The sequence below is a fragment of the Rhinatrema bivittatum genome, chromosome 7 (genome assembly GCF_901001135.1).
Source record: "Rhinatrema bivittatum chromosome 7, aRhiBiv1.1, whole genome shotgun sequence".
In the NCBI taxonomy this organism is placed as follows: domain Eukaryota; kingdom Metazoa; phylum Chordata; class Amphibia; order Gymnophiona; family Rhinatrematidae; genus Rhinatrema; species Rhinatrema bivittatum.
In genome coordinates this window covers 227935095-227954349 of record NC_042621.1, presented here as the reverse complement: position 1 = coordinate 227954349, position 19255 = coordinate 227935095, and the positions used below count along the sequence as shown (strand labels likewise).

Here is a 19255-nt window from a genome sequence, read left to right as displayed (position 1 = left end):
GCTCTCACCCAGGCAGCCATTCACACCCACAGACACAAGCTCTCACCCAGGCATCCATTCACACCCACAGACACAAGCTCTCACCCAGACATCCATTCACACCCACAGACACGAGCTCTCACCCAGGCATTCATTCACACCCTCAGACACAAGCTCTCACCCAGGCCCCCATTCACACACAAGCTCTCACCCAGGCCCCCATTCACACACAGACACACCAGCTCTCACCAAAAATAACTTCTTCCTTCATTGCAGGGATGGGCTCCGGTTCCACCGTGGCTTTAATCCGGCTGGCCTTCTTTTTTCGGCGCCACAGGGATGGGCGCCTCAGTCTGAGGTCGGGTTTCCTCTTTGTCGCTAGGGGTCGGGTTTTCCTCTTCACCGCTAGGGGGGATGGGCTCCCTTAGCGGCCTTGCACCGTCGGGGTCGGGTTTTCTCTTCACCGCTACGGGGATGGGCTCCCATAGCGGCCTTGCACCGTCGGGGTCGGTTTTTCCTCTTCACCGCTAGGGGGGCTGGGCTCCCGTAGCGGCCTTGCATCATCGGGGTCGGGTTTTCTCTTCACCGCTAGGGGGGATGGGCTCCCGTAGCGGCCTTGCACCGTCGCGGTCGGGTTTTCCTCTTCACCGCTACGGGGATGGGCTCCCGTAGCGGCCTTGCACCGTCGGGGTCAGGTTTTCTCGTCACCACTACGGGGATGGGCTCCCGTAGCGGCCTTGCACCGTCGCGGTCGGGTTTTCCTCTTCACCGCTACGGGGATGGGCTCCCGTAGCGGCCTTGCTTCGTCGGGGTTCTACACTGCTATTCCTCCCACCCCACTCCCGGGCAGTGCCATGCCTGCCTCACCGGCCAATCAAAGGCTTCCTCCCTTCTTCCTACTCCCACTGGCAGGTGGCAGGGAGGAGGCTTCCGATTGGCCTGCGCGGGGGAAGGCAAAATGAAGGAGGCTGCCCATTGGGCAGTGGGGGTAGGAAGAAAGGAGGCTTTCAATTGGACCGCGGGGGCTGGGAAAAGGGAGAAGGAAAGTACAACGGGGCAGTGGGACACCGGGAGACGCGACACACCTGCCGGTGTTTGGCGACACACTAGTGTGTCGCGACACACGGTTGAGAAGCGCTGTTCTAGACCATCCAGAGGTAGAACCTCTCAGCGCTTCAACCCTTACGGGACTCGCTACCAGGCACCTCGGTCACAGGCCAGGAACCAGTCCTTTCAGCCCCTGGCCGTACCCCCACAATGACAATCAGCCGGCCCATACGGGGGTAGCAGCCATAGGGGGCAGGCTGACCCTCTTTTACCGCAGGTGGGCCGAGATTACCTCGGACCAGTGGGTCCTCACCATCATCCGAGAGGGGTACTACCTGGACTTTCTTCGGCTCCCGCCAGACAAGTTTGTGGAATCCCCTTGTTCACCCCTCAAGAGGACAGCGTTAGATGTTACCTTACAGAGGCTTCTCTCCCTCAAGGCCATAATTCCAGTGCCTGCAGGGGAGATAAATTCTGGGCATTATTCTATTTATTTCATAGTGCCCAAGAAGGAGTGTACTTTCCGGCCCGTCCTGGACCTCAAGTCCGTCAACCGTTACCTACAGGTACCCAGCTTTCGCATGAAACTCTGCGATCTGTCAAAAATTCAGTACAGCCAGGGGAGTTTCTCACATCCCTAGACCTGTCAGAAGCCTACCTGCATATCCCAATCCATCAGGATCATCAGCGCTACTTACGTTTCAAAGTCCTGGGCCAACACTTTCAGTTTCGGGCGTTACCCTTCGGGTTAGCCACAGCACCACGGATCTTTACCAAGGTCATAGTAGTAGTGGCGGCGGCCCTCAGGAAGGAGGGAATTCTCGTCCATCCCTACCTGGACAATTGGTTGATCAGGGCAAAATCGCCAGAAGAAAGCCATCGGGCAACCAGCAGAGTGATTGCTCTCCTGGAGAGCCTAGGATGAGTAGTAAACTTAAGCAAGAGTTCCCTACAGCCGTCTCAGTCGAAGGAATAGCTAGGAGTCCTATTCGACACTCGGGCAGACAGAGTCAGCTTGACTCCCAAAAGAAGAGAAAAACTCAAGAATCGGCTGCAGACCCTGCTGCGCGCCGTCCGGCCCACAGCATGGGATTACCTGCAAGTCCTCGGCCTCATGGCATCCACTCTGGAGGTGATACCATGGGCACGGGCGCATATGAGGCCATTACAACGCGCCCTCTTATCCCGGTGGAGCCCGCGATCACAAACTTACACTGTACACCTACCTCTACCAGCCAAGGTACGGAATCAGCTGCGATGGTGGCTGCAGCAAAGCCACATGAGCCGGGGGTCCAGGATGTCCTCTCCAACCTGGACCCTGCTCACAACAGACGCCAGCCTGAGCGGCTGGGGCGCACATTGCGAAGGACTCACCGCCCAAGGGCAGTGGAACAGAGAAGAGTCGGGATGGAACATCAACCGACTAGAGGCACGGGCAGTCAGGCTAGCGTGCCTGCGATTGGCCCACAGACTGCGACACCGAGCAGTCAGAGTGATGTCAGACAACGCCACCACAGTGGCATACATCAACCGACAAGGCGGAACCAGAAGCCAACAAGTGTCACTGGAAATAACTCCCCTGATGATTTGGGCAGAAGCCAATCTTCAGGACATCTCCGCCGTCCACATCGCCGGGAAGGACAACACCGCGGCAGACTTCCTCAGCAGAGAAAACCTACATCCCGGGGATTGGCAACTGTCACCCACGGCGTTCCAGATGATTGTGAATCGGTGGGGGACCCTGGGCATGGACCTACTAGCGGAAAGGTCCAACGCTCAAGTACCCAGGTATTTCAGCCGCAGGCGGGATCCTCTGTCTCAGGGGATCGATGCACTGGTACAACCATGGCCCCAGGGGATCCTGCTGTACGCCTTTCCGCCATGGCCCCTGCTGGGCGCCATTATACACAGGATTCAGTGGCACAGAGGCCTAGTTCTTCTAGTGGCCCCGGACTGGCCAAGAAGACCCTGGTACGCAGACATGAGAAGATTGCTGGCAGGGACTCCACTACCCCTGCCTCCGCACAGGGACCTGCTGCGACAAGGTCCCATACTCCACGAGGATCCGGCTCAATTCTCTCTTACGGTCTGGCCATTGAGAGGGCTAGACTGAAGACGCGAGGATATTCAGGACCGGTAATAGATACACTCCTCAGAGCTCGCAAGTTCTCCACATCACTAACTTATATAAGGATCTGGAGAGTATTTGAAGGGTGGTGCGAAGTGCATAGCACCAATCCACATGCCGCTAAGATTCCTATCATTTTGGACTTCCTGCAAGATGGTCTTCAGAAGGGTCTGTCCCTCAATTCCATCAAGGTCCAAGTGGCAGCACTTTCCTGCTACGGTCCACGGAGTGACGGCAATAGCATCGCCACACACCCCGACGTTTCACGTTTTCTGAAAGGAGTCAAACACATTCGTCCGCCACTGAAGTGGCCCATACCTCTGTGGAACCTCAACCTAGTTTTGGACTTTCTAGTGGGACACGCCTTCCGTCCACTTCGAGGCCTGTCCCTCCGTTTATTAACCTTGAAGATGGTGTTCCTGCTGGCTGTTTGCTCAGCATGCCGTGTCTCAGAGCTACAAGCACTGTCTTGCCGTGATCCGTATCTCCGAATCACGCCAGAGGCCATCCATCTTCGCACAGTTCCTTCCTTCTTACCCAAAGTAGTCTCGCACTTCCACCTCAACCAAACCATCTCTTTACCTACCACAGAAGGTTTGAAGAAGTCAGAAGAAGGTCGAATTCTATGCCATCTCGACATCGGCAGGCTACTGTCCAGATACCTGGAAGTGTCCGAAGCAATACGAAAGACGGACCATCTGTTCGTTCTACACAGCGGGAAGAAGCAAGGGGAAGCGGCCTCACGGGCAACTATCGCCCGCTGGATCAAAGAAGTTATCAAGGCAGCCTACGTAGACGCGGGAAAATCACCGCCTCTACAGGTCAAGGCTCACTCTACCAGAGCGCAAGCGGCCTCTTGGGCAGAAACTCGGATGCTGTCGCCTGCTGAGATCTGTAAGGCGGCGACGTGGTCCTCCCTTCATACCTTCTCCAGATTCTACCGTCTGGATGTCCAGGCCCGGGAGGACACAGCATTTGTGAGGGCGATCCTAAACGGACCTCGGGCAGCCTCCCGCCCAGTCCAGGAGTAGCTTTTGTACATCCCACTTGTTTTGAGTCCATCTGCTACACGCTAGGAAATGTTGAGATTACTTACCTGATAATCTCCTTTTCCTTAGTGTATGCAGATGGACTCAGCATCCCGCCCGGCTGCCAATATTCATGGGATTTCACAGGCTCAAGGTAAGCCATGTTTTATTACATAGGGCATCCACCCTGCCGGGTGTCAACGCCTTCCGGTTGAGAATCCTGGCAGTCTCCAGCTACGATCAACCGGTCAGGGTAATCCTGTTTAATTAAGCGATCGGTCAGTACTCATATAGCTATAACAGCTTTGCAAGGAAGATTACTGAATTGCTTTACTTCCTGTGGGGGTATATGTACCTGTGCTGACGTCAGATCCATCTCCAACTGCTAGCACGAGCACACTATACCCACTTGTTTTGAGTCCATCCGCATACACTAAGGAAAAGGAGATTATCAGGTAAGTAATCTCAACATTTTTTGCCTTTGTTCAGTAAATGAATGCAGAAGAGAATAGTTGAATCTTGTGGATTTGCATAGAATCCTTTTGTGCTATGTTAAGTTCACAAACCATTTCAAAGGGTTGGATCATGTATTCTTCCTTTTAAGTGGTCAGAACAAATGAAAGGCTGTGCCTAAGGCTACAATAGCCCAGTGGGTGAAGGAAACTATAGGGTTGGCATTTATTTCCAAGGGTCTTACAGACCCTAAAGAACTCAGAACTCATTCAACTAGGGTTCAGGCAACTTCCTAGCTGGAACATCAGTTGATTCCACCAGGGGAAATTTGCAGGGCGGTAATATGGTCTTCCTTGCATTCCTTCTCCAGATGCTACTGCTTAGTCATCCAAGCCAGACTTTGTAGGATTTTGAGCTGGCAACTTGAGAGTGGTCATAGCGAGGGTCCCACCCAATTTGAGGGTTGCTTGGGTACAACCCATGCATCTAGACTGTTCAGGTGGGACAATATGGAAGGAAAAATTTAGTCTTACCTGATTATTTTCTTTCCTTGAGTCAGACCAGACCAGTCCAGGAACTTACCCAATGCATGCTATGTCCACTCAATTAATAAAGAAGAATTTCTGTAAAGAAAAGTTTTACTTTTCAAAGTTTTTCTTGGTAATGGGGATTCATATCAGTTGGAATTTTCTTGTTTGGAGGAGAGTGGGGAAATTTAGTTTTGTTTGATTATAGAAATTCTGGAAGGCTGCACAGTTGTACTCTGTCTCCATCTGCTGATATGTGAGCATAGCCCACTTGATTGGAATAGTAGGACTCAAAGAAAGAAAATAATCAAGTAAGAACATAGTTTTCTTATCTCTTTGCTCCCTTTTTGCAGTGCCCAGCGTGCTCTCCCACCCCACCCTCACTTGCTTATCATCCTCTATGTACACCTTCCTTGCCTTCTAGCACACACTATTTCCATTCCACCCTTACCCCCGCAGCACCTTCTGTCTCCGTCTATCACCTTCACTCTGTCCCCCACATGTTCAGCACCCTCTTTTTCTCCATCCAGTCTCTCTCCCCTGCTAGTGGCAGTAGCTTTTGTCTTTTCAGTTGCTGGCAAGGCATGCTCCACCAGCAACCCCCAGACTTCCTTTCCTCTTCAGTCGGGATGAGCTCTGCCAGCAACCCTTTGTGGGAACTGCTAGCATTTTGAAAACTCTTAGGCCAGCATATGTCTGTGATACTGTGCCTTAAAAGTGAATGGGCAGAACCCAGGGTTTCTGGGTTGATATTTTTTTTTTTTTTTGTTTTTGCTGGCCCACACCCACCCATTCCTGTGCCCCCTCCCCCGCCCTGCAAAATTTGTCATGCTGAGTGACTGTCTAGTTCACCTAATGGAAGAACTGGCCTTGAATTTCAGTGTAACCCAGAAACATGGAAAAGGAAATAAGTTCTTGCTGAAGAGAAGAGTATGCAGGACAAAATAAGGGTAACACAGTAGACTTTTTGTAAGAGTAATAGTAGGTCAGAAGCCAAGCAATCACTGGGAGATTAAAAATTGGAAAATAACGTGTGTTTTTTTCTTCTCCTTTTACTTAATTGTTACTTTGCTTTTCTGTTACTGTGTTAATTCACCCTAGGTCTTAACAGACACATTTGTATTATTTTCTTTATTTTACTTGATTATGTTTAAAAAGTATTCAGTAGGAAATTTTTTCTGCAATTTTACCATAAAATAAAAGTAAAAATACTAATTGAAGTGTGTGGTTTTTCTTGACAGCAAGCCAAAACAAACACCAGCATCTATTCACATCTATCAGTTCAGTTATAATTTAAAATCAGAAATTTCAGAAGACTCAGAATTTCTTAATATGTCTGGAAGAAGGCCAAGACCTTTTCTTGAAAACCAGGGTCATAATTTTCGAACAGAAGAAGATGACTTTTTTGACATTCGGTCAGGAAATAGACGAAGACCTCTACATGATCTTCAGTCTCATGATTTTCAAGGAGATAGAGAGATGGAAGATTATTTTGCTAACAGCAGATCTGAACAAAGACGACAGCCTTTCCATTGCCCCCCATCTGAATTTCAACCAGATAGACCAATGGAAGATTATCAGTTTCCAGACAGAGGGCATAGACAAAGACAATCATTTTGTGACTCCCCATCTCCTGACTTTCCATCAGAGAGACCAATGGAAGATTTTGATTTTCCTAATAGTAGACCTGGACAAAGACAACCTGTTCATAACCTACCATCTCGTGGCTTTACACCTGATAGAGAAATGGAAGATCGTGGTTTTCCTGAACATGAACGTAGACAGAGACTATCTTTTCATGGCCCTCCATCTCATGGTTTTTCACCTGAAAGACAGATGGAAGATCGTGATTTTCGTAGCAGAGGACCTGGACAAAGACAGCCACCTTTCCGTGGCGCCCCATCTCCCGATTTTCAGCCAGATAGACAAATGGAAGATTGCGATTTTCCTCACAGTGGACATGGACAAAGACAACCTATTCGTAACCAACCGTCTCGTGGATTTTCACCTGCTAGAGAGATGGAAGATTGTGATTATCCTAACAGCGGACCTGGACAAAGACAGCCTTTTCATGGCCCCCTATCTCGTAGTTTTCCACCTGATAGACAAATGGAAGATTGTGATTTTCGTAGTAGTGGCCCTAGACAAAGGCAACCACCTTTTTGTCGCTCTCCATCTCCTGATTTTCAACCAGCTAGACAAGTAGAAGATTGTGATTTTCCTAACAATAGACCTGGTCGAAGACAACCACCTTATGAAGGCCCCCCATCTCGTAGCTTTCCACCAGATAGAGATGTGGAAGATTATGCATTTCCTAACCGTGAACCTGGACAAAGACAACCACCATTTCATGGCCCTGTATCTCGTAGATTTATATCTGAGAGACAAATGGAAGAACGTGATTTTCCCAACAGTGGACCTGGACCGGGACAAAGACCACCATCATTTCATGATATTCCACCTCATGGAATGCAGTCAGATAGACAAATGGAAGATTATGATTTTCCTAACAGTAAACCTAGACAAAGGCAACCACCTTTTCATGGTTCTTCCTCTCCAGACTTTGAACCAAACAGACAAGTAGAAAGTGATTTTCCTAGCAGTGGACCTAGACAAAGACCACCACCTTTTCAGGGCTCCTCATCGCCTGGATTTCGACCAACTAGACAAATGGAAGATCATGATTTTTCTAACAATAGACCTGTACAAAGACAACAACCATTCCATGGTCCTCCATCTCCAGGCTTTCAACCAGACAAACCAGTGGAAGATTTTGATTTTCCTAACAGTGGATCTGGACGAAGACAACCTTTTCGTGGTTCCTCCTCTCATGAGTTTCGACCCGAGAATCAGATAAAAGACACTCAGTTTCCTAACAGAGTAGGAGAAAGACAACCTTTGCACAGACCCCCATCTCGTGGATTTCAATCAGATAGGCAAACGCAGAATTACAATTTTCCGAACAGTGAGCATGAACAAAGACAACAGCCATTTCGTGACCCACCATGTAATGATTTTCAATTAGAACGATATTTGAAGGATATAAATTTTGCAAAGTGTGGACCTGAAGAAAGATATTTTCCTAGCCCTTACAATTCAAAACCAGATAAACAGGTTGAAGATGAGGATTATTTTAATAGACCTGGGAAAAGAGTACAATCTCTTCATGGTCCTCAGTCTCATGATTTGAAAGCAGAAAATAGTCCACTATCAAATCCAAGAAAGAGGCTGTCAGAAGTTCGTGATTTTCATAATGAAAGACCAGAGCAAAACTCAGGACCTTTCAAGATGAATCAGCGCAACAAAGATATTTCAGTTGAACAGCGTTCAGAGAGGTATAGTATATATAGCTTTGTTAGAATAATATTCATTTTTTAAATCTTAACTGACTAGTATACTACAAGAAATATTTAGAATGGCCATATAGAATGTTATATGCAAAAAGGGCCTGATTTTCAAAAGCATTTTTATTTTTTTTTAGATTTATATTCCGCTTTTCACACTTGTTTCAGCGCTTCAAAGTGGATTACATTCAGGTATTGTAGGTATTTCCCTATCCCCAGAGGACTTACAATCTAAGTTTGACCCTGAGGCAATAGAGGGTAAAGTGACTTGTCCAAGGTCACAAGGAGCAACAGCAGGACCTGAACCCCGGTTTCCTGGTTCATAGCCCACTGCTCTAACCACTAGGTTACTCCTCCACTCTATTGTGTCTTGAGCCCCCATTGCAGGTGCTTTATGTGCAGGCACCGTATAGATGACTGCCACCATGTGATCCAGAAGGGTCAAGATCTGACAGGCGGAAGTATGAGTAGAGTCTCTTGAGTTGTATGGCCAGGATGCGCAGTGTGTGTGCCTTGTCTGTTTAAAACTGGGTTTTTATATGTGTAAATGCACTTTAGCATGTAAGTGGGCTTTTGAAAATTGCTATGATAGTATGTTACATTTACAGGCATGATTCCTTTAAAAATTTGCCTGTTAGTATGTACTTAATTTGAACTTCCTATAGAACTGAACAATCCTAAGCTCACTGCTATTTGTTGCAAAATATTAAATCTTTTCTTAATGTTAATTACATAATTAAATCTTTTCTAAAATATCTTCAGAGACATAAAAATGGGATAAATCTCAGTGAATCTATCCAGCGTGAGGGCCCCAACGTACAATCTGTTATACTGAATAGAAGCCTGTGACTCAGAAACACTCTAACTGGAGAAGCTTCACCTGTTAAGTTGGTAGTAGGAATTCCTATTCATGCTCCAGATCAGTCCAGACTCCTGGGTTTTGCATCCCTGCCAGCAGATGGAGAAGGAGAAAGTTTCACTGACACTGCTATATAATCTAGTGTGCCACCTGCAGTCCCTCAGTATTTATCTGTCTCCAGCAGATGGTAGATGTGTAAAACCTGCAGTCTGATGTATATATTAAAAAATAAATAAAATTAAGATACAGATTCTCCAAGGACAAGCAGGATGGTAGCCCTCACACAAGGGTGACATCAGATGGAGCCCCGACATGTAAAACTTATGTCAAAGTTTCTAGAACTTTGACTTGGCACATTAAGCATGCTGTATACCATGCATCCAAGTGGGGTCCTTCACCAGTCTCTCTTATTCCGTGGACCTGCAGCATCACGGTATGAGTGAGCTCACTGTGGCTTTTTTAGCCTCTTTGGAAATCTTTCATTTCTTAGCGTTCAGATAGGTCAATGGCAGCGAGTGGGTTGTGCATCTCTGCCAGCAGATGGAGATGGAGCTAAAGCTATTGTCATGGCTGTATAGTTCTGCTCCGACATCAGCCTGTATTCTCTGTTCCAGCAGACGGTGGACATGCATTTCCCTTCGAGGGATTGCGTATGAGCAAAAAATAAACAAATAAATAAATAAAAGAAGTTGGAAAGGAGATGTCAATGTAGCACCGCTTGCCTCCTAAAGTGATACCATGCGGTCTCTCTTGCAGTAGATTGACTCGGTCTGGTAGCCTTGACTGGCATGGACCTCAATTGCTATTAGCAGTTGCAGACCAAGAGAGGGTTGGCAATGAAGCCTTTTTTCCTAGGACAAGCAGGATGGTAGTCCTCACATGTGGGTGACATCATCCGATGGAGCCCGGCATGGAAAACTTTTATCAAAGTTTCTAGAAGCTTTGACCAGCACACTGAGTATGCCCAGCATGCTACTATCCATGCGATGTCCCCCTTCAGTCTCTTCTTTTCCGCGGTGCAGTTGCCTTGCAGTTCTTGGAGCTCCATTTCTTCTTCTTTTCTCGACAAAGTTCGGGTTTTTTCTCAACTTCCTCATCTGGTCCCCTTTCGCGGTCAGTGCCTTCTCGGACAGTAGGTTTCTCTTACCGGCTTTTTCTCTAGCTTGCGGTCGATCCCTGACGTTTCGCCACACAGTGACCACCAGTCATCGACCACACGTGGGGCTTTTTCTTACGGTGTTGACCGGTTTTGTCAGTATCCCCAGTGCCCGCGGACCATGTCCATCACGGATCCACATGAGGTCTGTATTCTCTGCCTGGGAGCCTTGCACGAAGTCCATGGGTGTCGTCTATTTGATCAGATGACCCCCAAAGACCGCCTGGCGTGCCTCGATAAGATGAAAAAACTTTTTGGGACGCCCAAGTCTGCTCCATCTATACCTGCTTCGGATCCCTCAACTCCGAGAGGTCGCGGGGAGCCTCTCGACACGCTTCCCCCTCACTATTCCTCTCGCCGGTCCTTCGAAGAATCGTGGGAACCGTGAGAGAGCCTTGATGATCTCACCACTCTCTCCCAGACATCGGGATTTTCTGCTTCCTCAGCACTGGGGAATGACCAGTCCAAGCACCGAGGGAGATCACGTAAGCATCGTCGCCTGTTGCTATCAACACACAGCTCCAGTTCTGGTGCAGCACCTGCAGCTGCCAGGCCGCTACTGAAGCAACACCGGTCATCAGAGGCTCCATCCACTGATGGCCTCAGTAGTCCTAAGTGTTCCCCACTCATATCAGTGCTGGGCTCTTCCTCGGGGCTCCGAGGAAGAGCCAATGACACCTCATCCCCCTCCCTCAGTCTTGGCTACACCAGATTTTCAGGAGGAGCTGGACCGCAGGTTGCAGTTCACAGTGCTCAAGGCGCTTCAGAGCGTTGAGCTGCCAGTGCCCCCCGGCCCCCACACACCGGAGCCAAGACCCTGCCTCGTTTTAGCACCTTTGCTGGAGCGTCTGGATGTCCTTTTATGTGCCCTACCGACGCAGCCAGTACACAAGGGAACCTTCAATTCCTCAACAGCCACCAATGCCCATCCCGAAGCAATCCTGGTCTTCCGCATTCAGGCCCCCTCGCTGCCAGGGAAAACTGTTTGATTCCCACAGTACCATTGAGTCCTCCGAGGACCTCTGAGCCCAAACAGATATCCCTCATGGGCCTTGTCCGCACCACGTTGGCCCTAGCGAGGATAAAGGGCCTTACAGCCCTTGGGAGAGATGATTCTACGGAGTTGTCCTCTGAGTATTCAGACAACCCACTCTCTGAGCCCTCCGCACTGGAAGAACGGCGTCGATCGCCCCCCAAGGATCTGTCCTTTGCGGGGTTTATAAGGGCCATGGCTGAAGCCATCCCCTTTCAGCTGCTCACAGAGAAGGATGCGTGACACAAAATGCTGGAAGTACTCCAGTTTGTCAACACTCCTAAGGAGATCGTGCGGTTCCCATCCACAATATCTTCAAGGACAACATTCTCCAGATGTGGGAGCACCCCGTTTCTATCTACCCCGTCAACAGAAAGGTTGATGCTACCTATTTGGTGCAGCAGGTCGTGGGGTTTGAGAAGCGGCACTTCCCCCACCAGTCTGTGGTTGTGGAGTCCGCCCTGAAAAAGGCCCAGCGCGCCCACATCTATGCCTTTGACGCTGAACTGGATCCAGAAAAGATGCAAAAAAGAATAAGCCAAGAAAAAGGTTAGCGCAATGAAGGATTAATCCAAGGTGAATATAGAACAACAAGAGATAACTAGACAGACAAACCTTATTGAAAAGACCTCTGTGTCAGGAGTTCTAGACAGCGATGTGACATTCAAAGAAAAGCTGTCTGCGTCTGAGATAAATAGAAAAAACGCACACCAAAAAGTGACCACATGACTGAAGTTCACCAATCAGAGTATGCACAACAAAAAATGGCAAGTGAGATAGTGTGAAAAGGGAGAAAGAGGGGAAGAATGGGGGAGGAGGGGGAAAAGGGGGGATGTGTTTGGGGGGGAAGGGAGAATGGTGGGATGATGAAGGAAAGGGGAGAAGAAAAGAGGGAGCGGGAAAAACCAGGGAAGGGGGAAAAGGAACGGAAAGGGAAAGGGAGGAAGGAACATGGAGGGGGAGAAGAATACAAAAAGGAGCAGAGAAAACCAGAGAAGAAAAAAAAGAAACTAACTAGAAAAAAGACGACCACTCTACCTCGCGATTAAGACCCAAAGGGGTTAAGGAATTTAATTAAAAAATCCAATGTTGTTCTGTGCGCGTGAGTGCGAGAGATACATTGCCACCTCGTGTGGATACAGAAGGTTGTTCAAGGACAAAAAACTTTAAATCTGCAATGTCGTGATTATGAGAATTCCAGTGATCAACCAGGGGAGCCTCAGGGCGACCCGACTTAAGGCATGAACGATGTTCTATAATCCTTGCTCGTATTTGGCGGGTAGTTTTGCCCACATAAATCAAGGGGCATGGGCACAAGATTACATAAATCACACCACTTGATGCACAGGTGGTGCAATGTTGAAGAGTGTATTGCTTGGAAGAAATGGGGTGTGTGAAGCCATGAATGTTCATGGAGTGTGTGCACACAGAACAGGGGCCACATGGGGAGTGACCCCCAATAGTAGCCTGGTCATTAGGAGCTGGGAGTTTAAGCTCAGAGGAGACAAGAATGTCTCATAGGTTTCATCCTCGTGTAAAAGAGAAACGTGAAATACTCTTGGAAAATAGTTTGTGGGCAAAGAATATCCCAAATGGCTTTCATTGATGGAGATAATGTCATTACTATGTGGAGAAAAAGAAAGGATGCAGGTGAGTTGAGATATCTGCTCTTTTTTTTTTTTGTAATTTGTATTTTTATTAGTACCAAATTGTTTACATAAGTGGAAACAGCTTTCCTAAATACAGAGGATAGCAGTGGACATGATAACATACATTACTCAACGCCACTAGTACAGCACAATATGTGTCTTCAAAGACCATCACAGAAGCCGAAAGCCTAAGTGTTATACATTTGGAAAGGGAATGGCGGCCTCCGGTCAGTGTCTCACCGCCGTAGCGCTGGGTGGCACAATATGAGCATGTTACAACAACAGCATATTCCCTCTCAACACTATAATGTACAAACTAAGTGATAACAAATTGACAATAAAAACTATGAGAACACTAAATGGATGCTTCTTGGTTATTTCCCCTCAGACCCACAGCCCCCCTTAACCCCCCCCTCCCTCCCCCCCCCCCCCCCCCCCCCACCCCGCCTAAAATCCTATCCAAGCCTTGCACCAGGAAGAAGGTAAGCCTAGAAGGGAAACATGGTTGAGTACGTAAATTGTCAGAGAAAGAGGAGAGTAAGTCTCCCCGAAAATGGGGTCAGTGGTATCGAAAACCGCTATAACAACATTAATAAGGCTTCCGGAGTTTCACTCCTTGAAGGTCCCCTTTACGTATGGAGCCCACACTTTCTGGAATTTAGGGAGCTGATCATGCCTAGTAGCGGTCACATAGATACACTTTATCTAATCTGTTCAGGACATCACGTAATGCTGGGGTCTCAACCCTTTTCCACCAGAGCGCTATTTCACATCTGGTAGCTAAAGCCACCTGCGTCACCAAAGCTCTCTCCCAGATGCTGCCCTCTCCGGAGTCCACCTGTAATAAACAAAGCTGGGGAGTTAGAGGAATTTTGAGATTTAAGGTATGCTGAATATAATCCTGGATGTGAGCCCAAGTCTGTGCCACGCTAGGACATTCCCACCACATATGAAAAAAGGTGCCTATATTTCCGCACAACCGCCAGCAGTTAGCATTCGGGCGCAAGGACATCCTGTGTAATCTATCCGGCATGCGGTACCATCTATAGAGAAGTTTATAGCCATTTTCTTTCAAAGTGGCTGAAATAGAACACCTAGATATGCGCTGGTAACACGTTTCCCAGATCTTCTCAGTCATAATACCACCCAGATCAGAGTTCCAGTGGACTAGATGCGTGTCAGCCACCCCCGTGCCCCTATTTAATAGAGCGTAAACCCGAGAGACATGCCTCTTAACCTGATCGGCGTTCCTACAGAATGTCAGAAAAAGTGGCTGCTCCTGAGAGAACAGCTGAGATAGCCTGTAAGTGGAAAAAAGATGTGAAAGCTGCAGGTAGGTATAATGGTCTGACTGATCTAAATGGAACTGAGCCTGTAAATCGGGGAAAGGTACGAGTTTGCCACCCTTCCAAAGTTGCCCCAAAGTAGTGAGACCCTTGTGCTGCCAACGACTAATGAACGCTGCGTCCAACCCCGGGGGGAACAATGGATTATACAAGAACGATGTGTGTTGGTACATCACCAGGTCACCTACAAGCTGCCTTTTCCAAGACTTCCAAGTGTCCAGCACCACCCGGGAGAAAGCTGTTAGTCCGTCTCCTGTCGGAGAGTGTGGGGCCCAAACCCTGGTAGTCAAGGGAGGAGGCCTAGCAATCGCCTTCTCTATTACTATCCAGGACTTGATCTGACTGTGACAATGCCAATTGATAATCACAGCTAATAAATTAGCTACGTAGTACCATAACAGATTAGGGAAATTAAGACCCCCCTGTAATTTAGACTTATATAGAACTGACCTAGCCACCCGTGGAGGCCTTCTCTTCCAGACAAATCGAAAGAGCTTTCGTTGCCAAAGAGTCAGAGCTTTAAGAGGGACTTTAACGGGCAAGGTCTGGAATAAATAGCAAAATTTAGGGAGAATCGTCATTTTGACCGCCGCAATGCGCCCCACCCAGGAGAGATTCATTCTGTCCCATCTATCCAGGATAGACTGAATGGAAGTGACAAGCGGGGTGTAATTTAAGTCAAATAATTGCCGCAAATCCGGGCTAAGCTTGACCCCCAAGTATTTTATCCACTTTTTTGCCGGCTTAAAGGGTAAATGTGCAGCCATCTTTGAGTACACTAAGTCGGGCATAGAAATATTAAGCAACTCAGATTTGTCCTCATTCATCTTGAAGCCGGACACCCTCCCGAACAATCTAATTTCCTGTGCCAAAACGGATAATGAGGAGTCAGGGTTGGTGACCGTGAAAAGGAGATCATCCGCAAACAAGGAGACTTTGTATTCAGCCCCCCCACGGAGATGCCAGTAATGGTCTGCGAACCGCGAACAGTCTCCGCCAGAGGTTCCAATGTCAAGGCAAACAACAGGGGGGACAGGGGGCAACCCTGCCTAGTGCCCCGCCTGACCTCAAAAGGAGAGGAGTACGCTCCATTGATCTTAATGCGGGCATGGGGGTGATCATACAGTTTATGAACCCATGACTGAAAGTTCGTTCCCAGCCCCATTTTGGTCATTACTTGAAATAAAAAAGGCCAGTGTACTCTATCGAAGGCCTTCTCAGCATCCACGGATAAAAGAGTGGCAGGGATATCATGGTTCTGTACATGTTCAATCAGTTCAACAACCCGCCGTACATTATCGGAAGCCAACCTCCCTGGTATGAACCCTGACTGATCTGGAGCTACCAGCAGATGGGCCACACTCCCCAGCCGTCTGGCCATAATTTTTGCCAGTATCTTGAGATCTAGATTAATGAGAGATATCGGCCTATAGGATCCGCACAGGGTGTGATCCCTCCCGGGTTTAGCCAAGATAGTAATTCCCGCAGTGTTGGCTTGTTGGGAGATTCTGCCAGTATCCTTCAAGTCATTAAACATGTTTATAAGGGGTGGTGCTAATAGGGCCCCGAATACCTTGTAGAACTTCCCAGAGTACCCATCCAATCCCGGGGACTTGCCCAGTTTAAGCTCTTTAATAATCTGAAGAGCTTCCATTTGTGACACCTCCTTGTCTAGCCTCTGTCTGTCAGCCTCTTCCAGGGCGGGCAGGTGAACACTCTCCAGGTAATTAGCTATCTCAGGATCTGTGATAGTTGGGTCAGAGTCATATAGGTCTTGATAAAACGCATTAAATCTCTTGCCTATTTCCCCTTGCGAGTGAATGTATCGCCCATCTGAGTTTCGGATTTTTGTAATATGAGTGGCTGCCTCCTTTTCCCTTAATTTCCGTGCAAGTTGCTTGCTCGCCTTATTTCCATATTCAAAATGTTGTTGTTTGAGAAGCTCTAACTGGTGCGCTACCCTTCCCATCTCTAATTCATGAAGAGCCCTACGTTCCTCCCGTAGCTGTTGTGCAATGTGGGTCTCCAGAGTCCGTTTATGACGGAGCTCTAAGTGTGCGATAGATTCTAGAAGCTGTAGGCGTTTCTTAGCACTGTCCCTTTTAACATAGACCGCCCTAGAAATAAATAGGCCTCGTAGGAAGACCTTCAGGCTCTCCCAGAGCGTACCAGGGGCCACCTCCCCATCATCATTAGTAGCCAGAAAGTCCCGTATGGCCTCATTAATCTTTTCAACAAAGGCCTTATCATCCAGTAAACGTTCGTTGAGCCGCCAGAATCGCGTCCCCTGGTCCCCCCCCACACCGCCGCAGCGAGATCCACACCGGGGCATGGTCAGACCAGGTGATACTACCAATATCAGCGTCCATGACTTGGCTGACCAATGCTTTGTCAAGGAGGAAGTAATCAATCCTTGAGTATGAATGGTGCGGGTTTGAGAAAAAGGAGTAATTTCTAGCCGTGGGATTTAATAATCGCCAGATATCTGTAAGGCCCCTATCATCAATCAGATGTTTGAGGGCTTGTCTCTCCTTTCGTCTCCCTCCCGGACTAGAGCCCATGTTGTCAAGGTAAGGGTTTCTAGTGAGATTGAAGTCCCCACCCACAATTAAGTGCCCCTCCGCCCAGTCTCCCAATAACTTGGATAATTTCCCAAAGAAAGCTCCCTGGTCGCCTGTGGGTGCGTAAACATTAAACCAGCGTGTATTGTGTGTTGTATAGCTTCACCTTCAGCAAATATAGCGGCCCTCTACGTCCACTTAGGATCGTGCCCACCTCTGGGGTAACATGCTGGGAGAACAGGATACCAGTCCCACAATATTTATCCCCTTTAGTTGCCGCTGAGTGATAGAAAAGAGGGTAATCCCTAGCAGCCAACAGCTTTTCATACCGTTTGAGCAGGTGCGTTTCCTGACAAAACACGATATCAGCATGTAACCGTTTCATATCCTGAATAAAGGTTTTCTTTTCATAGGCGAATTCAAACCTTTCGTGTTCACAGAGATTAATTTTAGACTATCCATCTAATTAATACATAATAGAAAAAATCTCTTCCACCTCCCTACAGGTAACACTGACACCCACCTCCCAACCATACCCAGCCAAGAATCTGTATTCTACCCCCCCCCCCGAATGCAATGCCAGTAAGAAAACATCTAAGGCTCGAGCAGTTCCCCCCCCCCCCCCCCTTCCCGCCCCCCCCCCCCCGCATGCGCCCACTCATTACGTGGGCTTTGAGCATGGAGAGCGATGCCATCACCGAGCAAGCTCAGTCCCTCCTTCCGCTCGCTCATGAATAAACACAGAGAGACAACGGTCGCCCCATCAACCTATAACGTAGAAAACAATGGAACCTGGCAGTAGACCTCAGCCTTTGTGGATCCAGGCGTGACACAGGCCCCGCACAAAACTAGAGTCCGCAAGGAGGTGCCCCTCCTCGTAATTGCCGCCCCTCAGCCTGGGCCCTTGGAGGCATTAGAGTCCTCAGAGTTCCTTCGAAGCCCTTTTACCACCCTTGGGCACTCGTTGCCACTTTGGAAAGTCTCTCCTGTGTGGCGTCTCCAGTGTACCAGTCCTCGCCGGTCTCCGGGCATCCGTCAGGAGGCCTGCCGCGCGCAGAATATCCTCGGCCTCTGCCACCTTTTGGACCCTGGAGGAGATACCATTAATAGAAAAGCTCAGTCCAAAGGGAAACAGCCATCGATATCGAAGGTTCTGATCACGCAGGACTTGCACCACAGCCCGGAACTCTCTCCTCTTTTGAATGGTGGTGAAAGACAAATCTTGAAAAATTTCAATCCGATGCCCCTGCCACTGCAGGGAGCCTTGAGCCCTGGCAGCAGTCATCACCTGCTCCTTCACCTTGAAATTGTGAAAGCAAGCAATGACATCCCTGGCCTGGTTATTTCTTGGAGTCCCCGGGGATCTGTGTGCTCTATCTAAAGCAATAGGTGTCTCCTCAGCTGGAGCCGTCTCGGGATGAAGCAAAATCTTACAAATGTCCTGAACCACCTTTATACAGTCACTATTATCAGGGGTCTCTGGAATGCCCCTAAATCGTAGATTGGATCTTCTCAATCTATTTTCCAGGTCTTCCACTTGCCTGGATAATACGTCCTGGGCATCGATGAGCTTCTGCTGTTCCTCACCAAGAGTGTGGCTGTAAGTCTGTTGCTCCTCTAGGCCCTCCTCCAAGGTCTCCACTCGGTGTCCGATCTCTGCTACCTCCGTTTTTAGGCCGGACACTATCGCCTCCATGTCCTTCTTGTTCTGTGCCATATCCAATCGCAAAGCCCCAAACCACGCCGAGAACTCGGCTCGGGAGGGCACTTCATTATCCCCCCGCTCAGGGGATCCTGGGATCGCCTCCCCCTCCGCCTCGGAAGATGTTGCAGGCCCGTCCGCCATTTTGGCCGCGTTTCCCGGTTCCAGCTCGGCCGCACCCGCGGCGAAAGAAAAATTTTTTAAGTCAATTTTTTTCTTGCCAGCTGCCATAGCAGCACTTGCTGAGGCAGATCCTTGTTTTGGGGCGAAAACCGAGGCCTCCGGGCGCCGATGAAGGCTGATGTTAGGAGCGGTCGGGGAGCAGCTCGGGATTAGCCGTCCGACCCGCGCGGTGACGTCATCCGCTCTCCGAGATATCTGCTCTTGATGGCATTGTATGAAAAGGAGATCCCGGTTAATATAGGGGGCACATTTATATGTAT

The 19255-nt window shown here is 48.7% G+C and overlaps 1 protein-coding gene across 5 annotated transcripts in view; it reads left to right on the top strand.

Annotated features, from left to right (window-relative positions):
* Positions 1-19255, top strand: part of LOC115095786 (eukaryotic translation initiation factor 3 subunit A-like) — a 502216-nt gene that overhangs the window by 462806 nt on the left and 20155 nt on the right. For 4 of the 5 annotated variants that reach the window (XM_029609944.1, XM_029609941.1, XM_029609943.1 and 1 more), the window contains one exon: positions 6404-8497. In XM_029609944.1, the coding sequence (XP_029465804.1) occupies positions 6404-8497 (2094 nt within the window). Of the gene's footprint in view, positions 1-6403; positions 8498-19255 lie in introns of those variants that run through there. The other variant, XM_029609946.1, reaches the window with a different exon arrangement.